Raw genomic sequence first — 16,290 nt, 5'->3', positions numbered from 1 at the left:
TATTACGGCCGGTGATTCATAATGTTCTGTGACATAGCAATTTTTATGAAATTGTATCGGCACCGGCGAGCGCCGGCCGGTACGAGGGAGTGTGGAACACCTTGTATTCTGATTTGCATTAAATTAATTACGCTGGTTATGCTTGTTACAAACATTAGTACCAAATTGGGCAATTTTCAATAATTCGTGATTGCAAGATTCCATGTTGGTGGTCATTTTTTTTTATTTACCATGCTAAAACGTCTCTCCATTTTTGGTCGTGTGGATTTTGACAAACTCATTCCAAACATTGAATTCAAAAAAAAAAAATAGCTTTAGCATTCCAAATCTGGCACGAGTTGGAGAATTATCTCCCTCTCCCTCCCGACTACGGAAATTCATCAAATGATCAGACTTGTTTGCGCTTATGAATGGGTAGGGTATCGACAGAAGTTTTTCATGCCCAAGTTCAGGGGCAGATCCAGGATTTTCTTAGGGAAGGGGGGGCACAAAATAGATTGATCCGATAAAAAAAAGTTTGGGGGGCGCAAAATAGGTTGATCCGATAAACTTGCGTTTGGAGCAAGTTTAATTAACGCAAACTTGAATTAATTAAGTAAATTACTCTGTTTTAGACTACGCTAGGGGGCGGGGCGTGCCCCCTCGTCTCCCTCGGATCCACCACTGGCCAAGTTGAAATTATAATGATTATCTTGACTTTTCAAACGATTTTGGCTTATATATTCTATGATTATCTATAGTCTCTTTTCCAAACTAAAATTTGTTATTATTTTCTTTTAGTTTCAATTTGGTAATAATGTTTGTAACAAGCATAACTAGCGTAATTAATTTAATGCAAATCAGAATACAAGGTGTTCCACACTCCCTCGTACCGGCTGGCACTCGCCGGTGCCGATACAATTTCATAAAAAATTGCTATGTTACAGAACATTATGAATGACCGGCCGTAATACCCGGTTCAGCACCGGGCACTAATTGTACACCAAGATAGTGAGTTGGCAACCCCTCGTCAGGGTGCTGTTTCAAGATATTGTATTATTTAATTTTGTTTGCCTAATTCTAACTCAAGTTTATCGGTTTTTTAAACTTAAATTTCTTTTACTCCATCAAATTTGTACTGGACTCTGAAAATAATCAGCAGATATCCTATAAAAAAAATTCTATAATATTCGATGAAACTACGGACGTGTCTGCTGATAGACAGCTGGTGATTTGCGTCACGTTTGCTGATGGCCACCTAGAGAAAGAAGTTGATATACTCAATATAGTCTTTTGCCCAGACAGTACTGCAGATGGGGCATTTGACAAACTAAGCAATTGTTTGCAAGTAGTAGAAAAGGAATGCGTTGACTTACGGAACTGGGAGGCTTTTATGCAGACACAACTAACTCTATGACGAGCTGTTGCCATAGTTTATCAAAGCTCATCACAGCCAAGCATCCTTGGGATGTAATAGTGAAGAGCTCGTTGCCATATTTGCCTTTTGTGTGCTCAATATGCCTGCAAAAAGCCGCCTAAAGGACTTTAAGGATTTTTTTAAAACTGTAATTTCCCATTTTAGGCACAGTGCCTAGTGGATACATGCATACAAGCAAATTTCAAATATTTACCCAAGTTCCTGAAAGAAAGTTTGCTGCTACACGGTGGCTTTCTTTTCCACAAACTGCAAGAGACCTGTTTGAGTAATGTGACGTCTTGACACTTTACTGGATGAATTTAGCAGTCGAAGACCCTTCACATCGTAACGATCAGGTTTTATCGCCGTTAAGGAATCCCTATCAGCGGGTACTGATGGACTTTGTAAAATATGCTCTTTTAATAGGTAACGAATTCAATACGCTTTTCCAAAGTGGGACGTCCGTTTTTTAAGTTGGAAAAAGAAGCTGCTTCCTACCATCGGAATCCACACAACATTAAGGATGCAGACGTGGTCAACGAAGATAATTACTTTAGGTTTGACCAGGTGTATCTTTAGGTTTGACCAGGTGTTTGAACCCCCCCCCCTCCCCCCGAAATGTTGTCTGACTTGTAAAAACATAACAAAAATCGATATAAACAAATTTTTTTATGTGTTTTTTTTAGTTTTTTTTGTGTAAAACCCCTCCCTGAAAATTTTTTGAGTAAAACCCCCTCCGAAAAAAAATCTGGGTACGGTTTTGTTTGGACTTTCTTCGTGGGACAAAGCAAAGATTGAAAGGTTGTGGCGAGAATTGGCTTTAGTTTACCTCACAGATGACATAGACTGTGAAAGTGTCATCTCAGTTTTGTTCTGGAAGTATGTCGCGAATGTACAAACGCCTACTGGACGTAAGAAGTTCAAAAATATCTTGAAAGTAGTCAAATTTCTCTTCTGTTTGCCATTTTCAAAAAAAAAACAGAGTATGCGAAAAGTAGCCAATAAGTCAAGAGCATGGCCAGAGAAATTTTCAAAAAAGCAGTAACAAAAATTCAGAAAAGATTCTAGTTTCAAGGTAAAATATATAAGTTTGTTGAGCATTTGAATCTGTCTTTCACTTTTTCATGAGAAGCTAAAACCCTGCAACCTTTTTTCACATCCTTTTGACCTCCGTCTTGGAACAAAGTAAGGATTTAAAGGGAGTGGCGAGAATTGGCTTTAGTTTGCTCTTCAGATGACTTGGACTGTGAAAGTGCTAACCCAGTTTTGTGCTGGAAAGATGCCACAAATGTACAATCTTCTACAGGTCATAAGACGTATTTCCAATTGGTTCTGGAAATATTTCACAAGTGTACAAACACGTATTAGACATAAGAAGTTCGGAAACGCTTTGAAAGTAGTAAATTTCTCTTGTGTTTTCCATTTTCAAATGTTGTAGGACAAGATTTCTTTAGTCTCTTAAGATTGATCAAGACCTAAATGCGCTATCGACTAGCCAGTGCCATCTTTTACACAACTCTTCAGATGAAGTGCGGACTAAAACGAAACATTTTAGTCCGCCACAGCCACATGGTTGTTAACCCTTCGCTTAATAAGTGTTTGAAGCGGGTTAAATCTCTCGCAACAGCTTCAGAATATTAAAACAGATGACTATTTTCCCTTTTGATTTGAAATGTGAAGCAGTGTTTTTAAATGACTTGCGCCTGTACAGCCGGAAGCATTTCAAGCATTGGTCCGATCATATTAATTTTTGGCTTAGCAGCCAGTATTTTATCTGATATTATCCCTTTCTATTTTTGTGCGTGCTTTTCAATTAAAGTCATTCATCTGAGAAAAGCCTTTCGTGAGGCTCGAAAAGTCTAATTTCTTATCCAAATTCTTCAAACAATTTATCATAAGCTACTTATTCCCTACTTATATTTGGAACCGTTTCTACTTCCAATCTTCTTATTACTTATGATTGCCCATTTCTTTCTCGACCATACCGAGTAAAAACACTGACACTAGGGGCAATTGAGCCTCGTTTTTAGGCACTGGGTTCGAACACGGGTTGCTATCGGGTTCTACATCAAATATTTTTAGGGTTGCGGGTTCAACAAAAATCCACTTCTAAGCGTTTTCAGCTGTCGGGTTCTCCCTGTGTTTGTACCCAGGTTTCTTGAATCTGGAACCCGCAGAAATACCCGGTTCCAAACCGAGTTCTGAGTTCATTGGCGATAAATTCAGAAATGGCTAACCATCATGAATTCACAGCCCATGAAGTTTGATCATTGGGATCCCAAACAGTTGATTTTAGTATTTTGCAGTAGGCATAAAGACATGGCTAGTTGAAGAAAAAGCCAAGACCGATAGCCCAAGTAATTGAGAGGGAAATTCTATTTCTCAGCATCAAGTGTTTTCAGCTGCGAAGTTTCTACTCCGTGTTTTCCTCGAGAACCCCCTTTGGGAAAAGGTTTGATGCACTAGACGAGAACGACCCGTGTTCGAACCCACTGAGCCTGAAAACAAGGCATTGGTAAATGTGATTACAACAGCTGTGAGAAGAAACAGAAGAAAACTCTAACCAATCTAGTGCAGCTGTGAATTAGAAGAAGAAGCGGCTGTTTTCCAGTCAACTGTCCAAACACTTTCAGTGTTGCCAGATTGGGCTAGTTTCCGCCAATTGGGCTAGTAAAATTTCATTTTTGCGGGTAAGATTCCCAAAAACCCGCACCGCGGGTTTTTGGGCTAAAAAACCTTTCATTTTGCTATTTTTGGGCTATATTTACAAAACATGTTTTTTAATTTCGATATCGACCGAGACACGATGCAAAAGCCAGCGGTCATCATGTCATGTCTGTAGTTGTCATGTAGATTGTCTGTGGCGGAACTGCCGAGCTCCAACGCTCCAACAACTTTCAAAGAAGAACGGAAAGAAAAGACCAGTGAGTAGTGTGTGACTCATTCTCTAGCCAAGAAAGTGATAAATATTGGACCAAGGGGAGAGGTAGAAAAACTTTTTTTTTCCTTTATTGATAGGTAAATTGTACTGACCTGCTGTCCGAGTTGCTGTGTCTGTTATGAGCCAAGATTCTGAAGTAACTTAGCTTAGATAAGATAACCATAGTTAATTCCAACCATTCTCCCAAGAGAGTACTCAAACGTAACCTCTGCCATTGTCCAGCCCGTCTGACACCAGTAGGGGCCACTAAATTTTGTTGGTCCAGGAAGAGGACAGGGTACATTTGGAATATAGGACCATAATGAGATAGCTAGGAAATAAACATACCATTCGATTCAGAATTCAATCCTCTATCCGAATATAACAATAAATTCCGGCGGAAATTGATTCTAGAAATTTTGAAAATTCTGGAATTTCCAGATTCTGGGATTGGAAAAACCTAGTTTCGGTTTAGTTTTCGGCTCACTCGGTATTCGAGGTCTAGGCCACCCCACCTACAACCCCATGGCCCGCCCCCGAATCCCTTCGTATCCCCGAAAAGCTTGATTTGTAGAATCTAAGGGATGAGTTTCCGCCGGAAATGATTGCTATATTTGGACACAGCATTGAATTTTGAGTCGAATGGTATGTTTATTTTTTAGCTATCTCATTATGGTCCTATATTCCAAATTAACCGAGGACAGATACCGTGAATCTTATTTGCACTATATCTTCCCAAGGCTGGACCAGAAGTGTAAAATTTTTACACAGCTGAAAATATCTGGTCTGCTTTACCTGCTGTGTGAAAATTATTAATTTCTGGTCAAGCATGAAGGAGATATGGAGCAGATAAGATTCACGGTATCTCTCTTCTTCCTATACCATACTATATTGTACACACAGAAGGACATGTTTATCTGGACTGTGAGCAGAGCATCGTTCGACTGAAAACCATATAGGCTACCTGACCTTAGTTTTTCAGCATTTGCTTAGAGAAGGAACCAGAAAATATTCAGAGTAAATCAGTAAACAGAGGAAAGGCTCAGCTAGACACTAATGTACCAGTATTGAGTTTCTACAGAATTTTTTAAGATTCATAATAGCAAAATGGACATTGCAAAACTTGTGTTTTGATGGTTGCTTGTTGCTTTTATGTTACCTTACTTCTGCTTAACTCCAGCATCTGGTAAAATAGGAAAAGAGGTTTTAAAGATAAATTAAAGTTTTTTTGTTGATTGCTTCAGTTTGGATTCCTCAATTTCCTTCCCTTTAAATGAGCCGAACAGCTCGTAGCTTGAAATACTTGATGGTTATGGTTACACGAAAGTAGCATAGGGTAAAGGAGCTGGTAGTCGGCCAGGTCAGAGTAGTCGGAAATTCAAACAAATGAAATTTTATTAAAAATTTGTCAAACCACATCTTGAGTTGTTTTTTTTTTTTCCAGAATATCATCTTTGTTGCTGGCCCTCAAGGAAAAAAAAAATACAAACTATAACTTATAAAAAGAATTTGGTCTAATTTTTTTTCTTGTTTTATGTGTTGCTACTATGTACAGGCCGTCTACCAGCTCCGTTACCCTAATGGCTATACAAAAACTATATAATTCCTCTTTCTGGCTTACTAAAAATCAGAGTGAAATGGTTAATGGTTATAAAGAACCCTCATACTAAAAATGGGTGACAATTTGTTTATTTTGGTGTAATTGCCAATTTTTTAATAATAATTGCCAACTTGCTAGCTGGTTAGATTGACAATGATGTTGATGGGGTATGTTTTGGATTATCAGACAATATGCCAAATTAAATTATACTTCATGTAAAACTATAACTGTCAGAAGCTTAATATTCTTGAGTGCATGGGACAATCAGAAAAATTCAGTTGATGCAAATCCCCAGTTAGCTTGATGTGCTTGCTAATTAATAATTTCAGGACTTTCTAGCCAAAACTAAGCTTTAAATGAAAGGGTAGAACCTATTCCTGTTTCATTTAAGACTTTTCTGCAGCAGATAGACACAAAAAAGTTGTTCATGCTTTTCCAGCAGTTTGCTTTAGATGGTTAGAACAAGCAGGTGGTTAAAACATCCCTTTTTTCAGATTGTCGCCATGGGAAAATGGGCGAAGTATGCCAAAACATATAATGAAAGGTGGGAGAATGAATTTCCTTGGGTCAAGCAATGCCCAACTGATGAGTCAAAAGCATACTGTACGGCGTGCAGAAAAGAAATTAGGGCTCATCATAATGACCTGTCAGTGCATGCTAGCTCTCAAAAACATAGACTGAAGTCAATGCAACAGGTCCCGTCAAAAGGTTGCAAGACACTTGATGGCCATGTGACAGTTTTAAGTGACAAAGTGAAGAAACACGAGCTTGCCATTGCCTGTCACATTGCTTGCCACTCATCTGTTAGAACGGTAGACCACCTAGGAGAACTGATTAATGTCATTATATCTTCAACTGCTACTTCTGCTGCCAAACCAACAGATCGACTTAGACTACATCGTACGAAATGCAGTGCTTTGATTGTGCATGTGATTGCACCTAGTCTACTAGAAGAAATAGTGCAAGATTGTAATAACAAGTATTCTTTGATATTGGATGAGTCTACAGATGTTGGAACGCACAAATACATGGCTGTATGTATTAGATTCTTTTGCAATAGAAGGAAGAAAATAGTGACACGTTTCCTAGGACTTGTCGAGATTCAAAGTGCTACAGCTGAGAACCTTTATAATGGACTGAAGGACTTCATTGAAAACAAAATTAAATTGAAGCTGGAGAATATTACAGGACTAGGAACTGATGGTGCCAGTAATATGGTTGGACAGAACTGCTCTTTGTTTACTAAACTAAGGGAGCATAATCCTGATCTAGTTTTGATCAAATGCATTTGCCATTCGTTGCACTTGTGCATGTCAGCAGCAGCTAAAGTTTTGCCAACAAACATAGAGTTTTTGCTAAGAGAGACTTATAACTGGTTCAGCAATAGCCCTCTCAGACGGGAGGCTTATCGTCAAATATACTCCTTGATCAATAGTACGGGAAAAGAGCCAAAGAAGATTTTGCAGCTCAGTGGCACTCGTTGGCTCGCCAGAGAGGCTGCCATTGATATGATTCTTGAGCAGTGGCTTGAGTTGAAGACTCACTTCAAAAGGGCAGCGCAGACTGAGCGATGTTTTACTGCGAACACGCTTTCGATTATGTACGAGGATGATGTGAACTATTTCTTTTTGACATTTCTGCTTCCTATTACAAAAGAATTCACCAGAATGAGCCTCTTATTTCAGCAGTCTTCTGTCGACCCAGCCAAGTTGTTCAAAGATTTTGAATCATTTGTTTCTACATTATTCCGTCGTGTAGTGAGAGGGGCCGAAAAACTGACTACCGCTCAGTTGCTAGAAATAGAAATGATAGAAGAAAACTTTTTAGATGTTACACTTGCTGATCTTGGAACCAATTTCCGTCGAATGTTGATAAACTCGAAAGTTCCAGATGAACAAAAGAGTGAACTTAGAAAAAGATGCTATGACTTTCTGAAGAAATTGTGTGAAGAGGTGAAGAAAAGAGTCCCTTCACACATGAAATTGCTTTCAACTGTGGTTTTGTTATCACCAGAGCACTGTCTGAGTCAGACTCGTTGCAGTTTTGATAACCTACCTTTGTCTCTTCTTGTGCCAGTGCCAGATAAAAACTTGTGGAAAGTGGAACTAATAGAAGATCAGTGGAGAAGACTGCTGTCTATCGACTGGACACTGGTGGTTGAGAAAAGTGAATCTCTCAATTCTGAACAATTTTGGGTCGCTGTGTACAATTACACAAATGCAGGGGGAGAATATTGTTTTAGAGAACTCGCCGCCTCTGTACTCAATATTTTGGCACTACCAGTGTCGAACGCGTTTGTTGAACGGGTTTTTAGTATAATGAACTGCGTTAAGACAAAAGTTAGGAATAGAATGGGCCTGAAGCTGCTTTCGGCGATATTATTGATTAGAGGGTGCCTTCATGGGGATGAAAAATGTTGTCAAAATTTCATCCCTTCGAAAGCAATGTTTCAAAGGTTCGACAGCTCTATGTATAAGTGCGAAAAAAGTAATGCTGAAACTGAAGATGAAGACATCGCGGTTTTTGAACTGTTAGATGAGTTTTTTGAGGAGTGATAACCCACAGTTGTGTATTTTTTCTGTGGTGCATTTGTTGCTGGATAATATTTTGCTTCTAATTATTTAGACTCAGGGCGTATTTTTCGCTATCATCGGACTCGCGTTAATGATTACGGCTGGACTTCCACCAACTGTCTTCAGTGCAAAAGAATAGAGCCTCATGGAAGATGCAGAGTTTTCTCGCCGAAGACTCTTGGTGCAAGTCCAGCTGAAATATTCGCACATGGAAAAGTAAGGGTACTTTGAAAAACCCCAGTTAATATTTTTCTTCTATGTCTGTTTTCTTCGTCATGTCCGGTGACTGCTGTATAAAATGTGTCTTATTTAAGGGTGAACATAGCGAAAAAAGACGCCCAAAGTCTCTTATCGTTCACGTCACACGTTTTTTAATAAAAAGATTCCAATACTTGAAATAGTCGGAATTGAATCGACAGTACCTGTGATTTTCCAGTTTTCAATAAAAAACATCTTGATCCTCTTACCGAAGTGGCTCACTCATTGGATTTCTGCAGTGTTTCTTTTAACATGTTTTTTGCTTGAGTATTTGCGCTTATAGAGCGTTTTAAACGTCGTTCGACCTTTCATCCTGACGACGAAATATCGAACTGTTTTTATTAAGACCAACAAAGCGGTTAAGGATCGGCTAAGGAGCCTCATGGCTAGAATAGAGCCTCATGTATTGGATTTCCTTGTATTTCGTAAGTTTTAACCCAGATTAACAATAAAACTTTCTGTAATTGTGGTTTCAGTCTGATTTTCTTTTATTCTAGGTTTTAAAATATCGGATAAGGATTGAATGCCTAACAATACATAATAATTAAGTATATACGCTCCATTGATTAAATGGGTTGATAGAGTGATGTTGAAACTAAAAACGAAAAAATTTATTACCCCTCTACTTGTGCCTTCATAGATTGACTATCGATGTACTGAAAGCAAAAAAAAATTTAAGAAATGCTGTTCTCTCACTTATAGAAAAAAACAGACACATATTTGGCTGTACGTAGTATATAGGATATCCTCTGAGCCTCTGGAGAAAATTTATACGGTAAATTCGCCAGTGATATGCTAAAAGATTGGAACAAAACAGTGCAGATGTTAATTTTCTGTTTGTTACTAGGTATTCTTTTAAGCTCACATAACATTGTTTTTCAATTATATCATGGTATGTATAAAATAAACCAAGTGTCTAAAGAATACATTGCCTTTTTGTTTTCAGGGAAGCACTTGTCAATTTTACGATGTCATACGTAGAAGATTTGTTACTTTTTGTTCGCTCACAGAGCTCTTTTTTGCTTTTGACCTATCCTTAAGTTTAGGTTATCTGATATGCCAATTGTATCTCTCCTCGTTTTACCCATAACAGCGCTATAATAGGGTTATAATAGCGTTCGCTATTTTTGGGCTACTTTGGGCTATTTTTGGGCTAATGATTGCTCCTCTTTGGGCTATACGTTATGCCAAAAACCTGGCAACACTGAACACTTTGAGAACTTGGAAGTTTGCATAGTAGACACGTCTATACCTATGTAAGTTTTTTTCTGGCAAAAAATTTACCTTCATATATGTTTTGGTAAAATTCTACATAAGAGGCTTGTCACTATCATGAAGAATAGGCCTACTTGCATTAGCCTAGCAGAATGCATTTGGGTAAATTTTTACCAAATCATATTTTTGACTTACGAATTAAGTGAATATACCACTCGATGCCTTTTTTATGCTCTTTCCAAATATAATAATCATTTTTGTCAGAAATGAAATTTACCCCCACCCCTAAGCCTCATTTTTCAGGCTCAGCGGGTTTGAACACAGGTTGTTCTTGTCTAGTGCATCAAGCGTTTTCACAAAGTTGGTTCTCAAGGAAAACACAGGGTTGAAACTTCACAGGTGAAAATGCTTGATGCTGAGGAATAGAATTACCCTCTCAATTACTCGGACTATCTGTCTTGGCTTTTTCTACCATTAGCCATGTACTGCAAAATACTTGATTTTCAATTCAAAATCAACTGTTTGGGATCCTAATGAGCAAACTTCATGGGCTGTGAATTCAGGGTTGTTAACCATTTTTTAATTTACCGCCAATAAACACAGAACTTGGTTTGAACCTGGTATTTCTATGGGTTCCAGATTCAAGGAACCCAGGTTCAAACACGGAGAGAACCTGGCAGCTGAAAATGCTTAGAAGTGGATTCCTGTTGAACCTGCACCCCTAAAAATGCTTGATGTAGAACTCGATAGCAACCTGTGTTTGCACCCAGTGCCTGAAAATGAGGCTCTGTATATACCAATTCAGGATGTATATTGGCACATTAGGGGGGGGGGGGCAAATTTTATTTCTGCTGTAAATGGGCGGTAAGTTTAAAATTTACCCCCCCCCCCCTCATGTGCAAATAGGCTATAGGCTATACACTGAAATTGTATATAGGGGTGGGGGTAAAATTCATTTCCAACAAAAATGATTATTATATTTGGAAAGAGCTTAAAAAAAGGCATCAAGTGGTATAGGCCTATTCACTTTATTTGTAAGTCAATAATATGATTTGGGGTAAAATTCTACTTTAGCTACTTTTGGCTATCTTGGGAAGGGGTTAGGTTAGGACAATGAGACTTTCAGGGATGGGTCTACAGGCTAAAGTATGTCCCGGGAAGGTATTTTGAAGTACCTACCTCCACTCCTTCTCCCTCTAGAGGGTCATGAAATTTGCCTACATGACAGGTCTATACCCATTGAAATTTTGACAAAACAACATTTTACCTTAATTTTCAGTTATCAGTTTCTTTTTCTCTGGCTTTAGCTGTGAAAATGCAATTTCAGTTATTTGAGCAGAATTTTAAGACATATAAATAGTTTATTTTCAAAATTTAGGAAATGTATTTGCATATCTTTAAAACCTTATAAATTGGGATTGAGCAAAGTTGTGAAGCTGAAAACAATTTTATTGTACTTCATTTAAGCAGAAGATCTATTTTGCAAGGTTTCACTTCTATACCTCACATATTTTAAAGGTCATCAAGGTCAGGACCCTCTAGAGGGAGAAGGAGTGGAGGTGAGTACTTCAAAATATCTTCCCAGGACATACTTTAGCCTGTAGACCCATCCCTGAAAGTTTCATTTTCCTAACATCACCCCTTTCCAAGATAGTCAAAAGTAACTAAAGTAGAATTTTACCAAAAAGGCATCAAATGGTGTATTCACTTTATTCCCAACTCAATAATATGATTTGGTAGAACTTTACCTATTGACTTAGGCCTGGCTACAAGGACCTCTTTTTGGAAATACCAATTATCCTTTTTTTATGCATAAATCCTTTGTTTCATTTTTATTCACATAGGCCTATAGCCAAGATATAAGGTCTGTAGGCTAGCCTTTTGATCTAAAGTTTGATTAAGAAACATTGTAGCCTAAGCCTTGCTTATCCTTGGATTTTCAGTCTCCCTTTCATTGCCTCTAGTTAAAAAAAAAAAAAATCTTGTCATTTTTCTACAAGGAGAAATCCTCAGATTGCTCCTAGCTGCAATTTAAAGTAATTTTAGCAGGATTTTAAGCCTTATAAAAACTCCATAAATTTGAGGAAGAGATTATCAAATGTTTAAAACCTTTTACAGCCTGTTGGGATTAAGCTAAGGTACAGGGCTCAAAGCAGCAAGAAATTAGTCTAACTGGACTAAACTAAAATATGATGTGAAGACATATACTCTATTTGATTTTGACTATGTATTTGAAAATACTTGTATTAACAACCTGCTGCAGCACAAGCTGCATGAAGCCAACACAGCTATGCACATCCCTCCTCCATCACAATTTATTCAAAGCCTCCATCTTTACACCATTCTAAGAAGTTCTAATTTCCTTTAAATCTTTCCTTACAACATCCTCCCATCCTATTTGGAGATAGCATGCTTTTCATCAGCCCCTAGATGGTTGGCTGACAAAGGCAATATTTGACAATCTATCATTCTTCATCCATCCACAGAATATGTACTAGCCAAGGGTGTAATTTTCTTCAGGGGAGGGGCCAACTGCTCCCCCCCCCCTAGCTGAAATTTAGTATCTTCAAAAATCTTTAGTCCTGCATAATTCAAGCATCCATAGAAACATATCAGGTTTCTTTGGTATACCTTGGCCTTTATGGTACTATATGGATCAGTTTTCACTTTCATATTCACTTGATATGGCAAAATTGGTTCCAACTTTGCCCCTCCCCCTGGATTTTGACAAAGTTTTGCCACTGGTCCTAGCCATCTCAACCTTTCATCAGTCCTAGAAAGCAAGATCACACTATATTTTTGCATAGCTAGGGCTGGTTTGGATGAGTTGTTCAATAGTTGTTGTCTGAGAAAATTTTCAGCAATGTTGGCAAATCCTTGTGAATTTTCTGGGGGGGGGGGTCCTCCATGAGGGAATCTAGTTGTACAAAAGAAATGGTAAGTAAGACTGAATTTACATCCCTTCATGCTTGTATTCTCAATGTAATCTATCAGGGAAACAGTCAGTCAGCTGGGCACCCAAACCAGTCCATTAGCAATATCTCTGGAAAACATCTAGTAAATCCTCCTCTGTCTGTGGAGTGTCTACACTTCAGAACCATACTTGACTACTGTCATCACTATAGCTTCCCATATTTTAATCTTAGTTTGCAGACATATCTTCCTATTCTTCCAAATTTGTTTGAACTATGAAAAACACCCTGGGTCATGGCTATTCTACTTTAAAAACCTTCAATCCACCCATCATCTTTAATTATAATACTACCTAGGCAAGTCAAGCTGTCCACTTGAATGGTCATACTTGTTACCTATCATCACCTCTTCACTTTTGCTTATTCCAAGTCATGACAACTTATTCTTCTTAACATTAATTCTGAAACTTGCTCTTGCACCATGGACTCTCAAAACCTCAAAACATTCAGTCATTTTGCTAACAGTTTCATCTAGAAAGATAAAATCATCAGCATAATCTAAGTTTATGACAGTTTTACTTCCCAATTGATTCCATGCTCTCCCATTGCCTTTGTTGTGCTCATTAGAACAAAGTCCATCAAAATGAGGATAGAATGCAATCCTGCCTAACTCTTGATTTAATACAAAACCAGCTACTAACCTCATTTTGTATCTTAACTGCCACAATGTTATTCTTGTATGTAGCGCTAATCACTTTAATGTGTTTATCTGGTATGCTAAACAATGATAGGACCTTTACTAAAGCTCTTCTATCTGTTGAATCAAATGCTTTCTGACAATCTATAAAACTGAGGACAAAAATAATTTGCTTCCTATAGAATCCAAACTAATGTCTCCATAATTACCACACTCACACTTATCACCATGCTTATAGAGGGGTTTAATTAAACTTTTTCTTAAATTGCTAGTTACTTCAACCTTTTTCAAAAATCATATTTGTAATTTTCAGTAATTTATCCCTAAAGGGCTAGGCACACATAGTTGATTTTGGGAACCAATTTCAGCAAGGATGTGTTCCATGTCAAGTGATTATAGTTAATGATGGTAAGAGGCAGGCTTAGTGACATTTATCGGTGATTAATCATCATTAATTGCATTCTAGACAAGGAATATACTAGGGCTTTAGAGCTTTAGGCATGTAATTAAGTGTATTTAATGATTATTGCAAATTAATTGTAATCAATGATGATTAATCACTGAAAAACGTCACTAAGCCCCGCCTCTTAGCATCATTAATTATAATCACTTGATGTGGAATACACCCTTGCTGAAATCGGTTCCCAAAAATCAGCTATGCATGCCTAGCCCTTAACTTCATAACCACTTTATTAAAAAAAAAATTGGTTACCATTCTATTGGCACTTGTAGCCTCTTTATTTTTTTTTTATCTTTTTGGTACTATCACTAATTCTTCCCCACAAAATAAATCTACCCTCACGTCCAATGTGTCACAAACTTTTTTGATTATTTCTATATCTTTTTCTATTAATCTTCCATGGTTTATTGCATTCTCAAAATGTTCTGCCCAGCTCTCTTAACCTCTGTCTTGTCACTAACTGTGGCACCATCCTTATCTTTAACTGGAACAAGTCCAGATTGACTATTCTCTCTCAGTTTATTAACAAGCCAGTACAATATTTTACTATTATGCCATCTGGCTGAATCTTCCAGATCTTTAGCAATTCTACCTGTGGCCTCTACTGCATACCTCCTCACCTCACTTCATATTTACATTGTCAAATTTTAGACTATGAAGTTTAGTATTCAACTGCTCTTGGAAAGTTTCTCTCAAATTCTCATCCTGGAATCTACCAATGTCATGGATTCCCAGAAGTTAGTTACCCTTCCTAGATTTCAGCTTTAGATCAACCCTAGACACTATTAGATGGTGATCTTTTATTTCAACACCAATAACAGTGCTTCTATTTACCCTTTTATTGATCATGTTAGAGCTGTCTCACCATTATGTAAATGCTGTGTGTACTTATGGGCCATTTTATGACCAAACACTATGGTTATATCTAGATTCTTATACCTGCAAAATTCTATTAAACTTAAGATCATTTACTTACTTACTGAATTATTGTTCCTGCTGGGGGTCCAGTATAGAGAGAGAAGCTACTCATCACCTTCAGTCTAGAGGGTTCTGAGCTAGCATGATAGCTTTGTTTGGAATGCTACCAATCAATGACAGGAAGTGACCAAGGCTGTCCTTCCTTCTAGAATTAGGTCTTCCATGTGGGCACTTCTACTCTTGCCTCAAGGGATCAAAACTAAAGGCAAGTCTGGTCAGGATTTGTGTTGGCATGTGGGCTTGGTGGCCAAACCACTGAAGAGTTTTTGCAGTGAGCTTACATGAACTAGGTGACTAGTTGGTAAGTGATAAATAATTTTGTGTTGGATACAAAGTCATACCAATCAATCCCTTTGATTTGCCTGAGGAATTTAGTTTGAGCCCTGTCTATAGCATTTCAGACCAAAATGGCAGCAGGCCAGGTTTGAGCAGCATGGAGAAGAAATTAGTTTACAGTGGTGTTGTAAATAGATATCTTTGTTTTGCAAGTAGTGCAGGGCTTTGACCAGACAGAGTTGGGCCATGGTTAAGGTGGCTTTTGCAATACAGAACTGACTTTCAGCTTAAATAGATCCACTGTCCATGTTGATGGAGCCAAGATATTTGACAATTTCACAACTTCAAGAGTATGTCCTAATATGCTGATTGAAGATGAGTTCAAGGTTGCGTCTGCTGGATTAATGATTGTTATCTTAGTTACTGTTGTAAAATTACTGTAAAATAAAAATCCAGTCAGTAAAATGGGTAAAATAAGGTAAAATACAGTATTCCCTAGAAAATATAGGGCAAAATTTCTTTTAGAGTTGCCCTGTAGCTACCTGTAGCTAGTAGAATAGCTGAGCATTTTTGTGCATTTTTTCTGCTTTTAATGAAAATTTTCAAGATTTCGTTTTTCTTAGGCTTTTAAAGGTAATATCCATCCTCTATTTTGAAAACCAATAGGTAGAAATTTTCTTAACATAAATGAATTCAAGTTTTATTCAAACACTTTTTAGCTTAGGGCACATAAATTTGGTAATTACTCATTTTATAATAAATAGGTTTTGATTTGCTTAGGGTTGAAGGCAGGGGCTAATTTGGGCCCAATCCCCTGGCACTTCAAACTTCTTTGAATTTCTGGATACTCCCTAATCAAATTATCCAGTATTTTTTTTTTTTTAGAATTTTCCTCTCCCTTGCCAGAAAAAAAATATATCATTTATGACTTCCAATTTAGTTCTTTTTTATGATAAACCCTCTGCAAGTGCACTCATTCATCAGCAGTTAAAAAAAAAAAAAAAG

General features: G+C 37.6%; 2 protein-coding genes across 2 annotated transcripts in view; both read left to right on the top strand.

The window, feature by feature from the left end:
* Positions 1 to 4,241: 4,241 nt before the first annotated feature.
* On the top strand, positions 4,242 to 8,471 carry LOC148946841 (uncharacterized). Its single transcript, XM_089096444.1, has 2 exons — positions 4,242 to 4,320; positions 6,411 to 8,471. The coding sequence occupies exon 2, from the start codon at positions 6,420 to 6,422 to the stop codon at positions 8,469 to 8,471; it is 2,052 nt and encodes a 683-aa protein (XP_088952570.1). The 5' UTR covers positions 4,242 to 4,320; positions 6,411 to 6,419.
* A 1,483-nt stretch (positions 8,472 to 9,954) lies between these two features.
* Positions 9,955 to 16,290, top strand: part of ncm (pre-mRNA-splicing factor nucampholin) — a 102,568-nt gene continuing 96,232 nt past the window's right edge. The window contains exon 1 of the mRNA XM_089096658.1: positions 9,955 to 10,003. The gene's annotated coding sequence lies outside the window, so the exon portion shown is untranslated. The remainder of the gene's footprint in view (positions 10,004 to 16,290) is intronic.

This window comes from Artemia sp. Qi Xiang Cuo, chromosome 11, assembly GCF_049724085.1.
Source record: "Artemia sp. Qi Xiang Cuo chromosome 11, ASM4972408v1, whole genome shotgun sequence".
NCBI classification, from domain to species: Eukaryota; Metazoa; Arthropoda; class Branchiopoda; order Anostraca; family Artemiidae; genus Artemia; species Artemia sp. Qi Xiang Cuo.
This window is presented reverse-complemented; position numbering and strand designations above follow the sequence as displayed.

Bases quoted from the DNA above. Each gene is read 5' to 3' on its own strand.
- LOC148946841 (XM_089096444.1), top strand. From the start codon at position 6,420: ATGGGAAAATGGGCGAAGTATGCCAAAACATATAATGAAAGGTGGGAG.